At 40.2% G+C, this 2,371-nt stretch overlaps 2 protein-coding genes across 4 annotated transcripts in view; both read left to right on the plus strand.

The window, feature by feature from the left end:
* Positions 1-2,371, plus strand: part of LOC117951262 (protocadherin alpha-C2-like) — a 125,719-nt gene that overhangs the window by 31,081 nt on the left and 92,267 nt on the right. The gene's annotated exons all lie outside the window — the stretch shown is intronic.
* LOC117952242 (protocadherin-10-like) overlaps positions 425-2,371 on the plus strand; it is a 4,895-nt gene continuing 2,948 nt past the window's right edge. The window contains exon 1 of the mRNA XM_034884393.1: positions 425-2,368. Within this exon, the coding sequence (XP_034740284.1) occupies positions 719-2,368 (1,650 nt within the window). The 5' untranslated portion in view covers positions 425-718. The remainder of the gene's footprint in view (positions 2,369-2,371) is intronic.

A 2,371-nucleotide genomic window follows, 5' to 3' on the forward strand; every position in this document is an offset into this window, starting at 1 on the left:
TCTACTATAGTCCCGGGCAGCCATGCGAATACTCTAGTCCTCCCTGACAGGAGAGGGACATCTGGAGAGGTAAGACATGTTTTGTTAAAACCCCTGAGCTGTTTCCGCTGGCAGCCCTATAATTAGTTTGTTCCTTAACTAGTCGATTATCTAATACTTTTACTATATATGTATTGTTTGTCTGGCAATATCATATAGCCGAATTGTAACGTTATTCGCTGTCCATAGTTATTCACACCTAATATTTATAAATATTACTGGTATCCTGAAGCCTACAACATGTTGGGAGAATTTGATGTTCCCATATCCATTCTGAGGAATATTAGTTTTGTGTGTACTGTTTAAATCATCTTAAGAAGGCATGCACGAACAGGGATAAAGTAAAACAAATACAAAACCTTTCCATTCTGGCTGAAAAAAAATTAGCGGTAGAAAATTTCCTTTCATAGTAGTGAGCAATAAAATCGCATGGTGTCAGTGTGTTAGCAAAAAAACGGATCTAATCTGTCGTCACTGCGTTTTGGTTCCACCTCTGGGCTCTCACGTCGTTAATAGCAGAATCGCCTGGCGGCTTACTGCTGTATACACATACATATTGTCCCGTGTTTCTAGCATTTTTAAACAAAGTGAACATTTGCATATGTCGGATGAGTTGGATTAATTCCTTGCAACACGGTTATTAATCCCGTGAGGAATCCACATCAAATCGTTTTCAATCATGGAACAAAGAGGATGCGATGCAAGTAGGGCGAGAAGACGATGTGTCGGCTGTGTGGTTGCTGTGCTTTTGTGGAGCGTGGCCTCGGCGCAATTACGATACTCCATCTCTGAGGAAGTGAACGAAGGAACTGTGGTTGGAAATATAGCAAAGGATTTGGGATTAGATAAAAGCACGCTGAAAGAGAGGAAGTATCGGATTGTTTCTACTGCTGTAGAACCTCTTTTCCGTGTTGATCAGAACGACGGCATTCTGTACGTAAACCAAAAGATCGACAGGGAAGAGGTGTGTGAGCGAAGCAGTTTATGTTTGATAAATCTGAAAACTGTACTGGAAAATCCACTGGAGGTCCATTATGTTGGAGTGGAAGTTATGGATGTAAATGACCATTCTCCCAGTTTCCCAGAGAAAGAGAAAACGCTGGACATTTTTGAGTCCGTGTTACCTGGAGTACGTATTCCGTTAAAAGCATCACGCGATCCAGACGGTGGTCCTTTTTCTGTTCAGCAGTATAAACTTAGCCCCAATGATTACATCCGTTTGGAAGTTAAGGATAAGGGAGAAGACGGTAAAATACCTGTATTAATTGTGCAAAAACCTTTAGACAGAGAAACTACAGTAAGCCACTCATTAGTATTGACTGCATTGGATGGAGGTAAACCTCCGAAATCTGGCGAGATGAATATTCTAGTAAATGTTTTAGATGTAAATGATAACGCGCCTGTTTTCTCTAAAGATGTTTATTCAGTAACGCTCGATGAAAATGCTCCAGTAGGAACAACAGTCATTCAAGTTAATGCAACTGATTTAGATGACGGAGCCAATGGAGATGTGATTTATTCATTTAGCAACAGTGTGAGTCATAGATTATTAAAGCTTTTTGATATCAATCCATCAACAGGTGAAATAATTGTGAAAGGTTTGATAGATTATGAGGAGAAGGAAAAATATGAGATTGAAATTCAGGCATCAGATAAAGGTCTAGCTCCTTTAGAGACACAAAAAAGCGTAATTATCAAGATAGTTGACGTTAATGATAATGCACCTGGGATTGAGGTTACTTCCTTTTCAAGCTCCATCCCTGAAGATTCCAGACCAGGCACTACGGTTGCCCTTATCAGTGTTAATGACCTGGACTCTGGTCTCAATGGAAAAGTTATTTGCTCCATAGCTGAAGATGTTCCTTTTGTTTTAGCCCCATCTTTACAAGACAAGATGTATTCATTAGTAACAAAATCGCCTCTGGACAGAGAGAAACAGACACATTATATTATTAGAGTACTTGCAAAAGACGCTGGCCACCCTTCATTATCTTCTGAAAAGACAATAAGCGTTGCGGTGTCAGATGTGAATGATAACCGTCCTGAGTTTTCACTGAGTCCGTATACTTTCTATGTCACCGAAGGCAACAACCCGGGAGCATCTGTGTTTTCTGTTAACGCTTTTGATCGTGATGAGAACAACAATGCACTCATTTCCTATCATATTCTCAGAGACTCAGGCCCAGATAACAAATTGACATCATTTCTCAACATAAACTCTGAAACTGGAGACATTTTGGCTCTGAAAAGTTTTGACTTTGAAACTCTAAAAACGTTCCAGTTCCAAGTTGTTGCCACAGATTCTGGAACTCCGTCACTAAGCAGCAACGTC

Source organism: Etheostoma cragini, chromosome 10 (genome assembly GCF_013103735.1).
Source record: "Etheostoma cragini isolate CJK2018 chromosome 10, CSU_Ecrag_1.0, whole genome shotgun sequence".
In the NCBI taxonomy this organism is placed as follows: Eukaryota; Metazoa; Chordata; class Actinopteri; order Perciformes; family Percidae; genus Etheostoma; species Etheostoma cragini.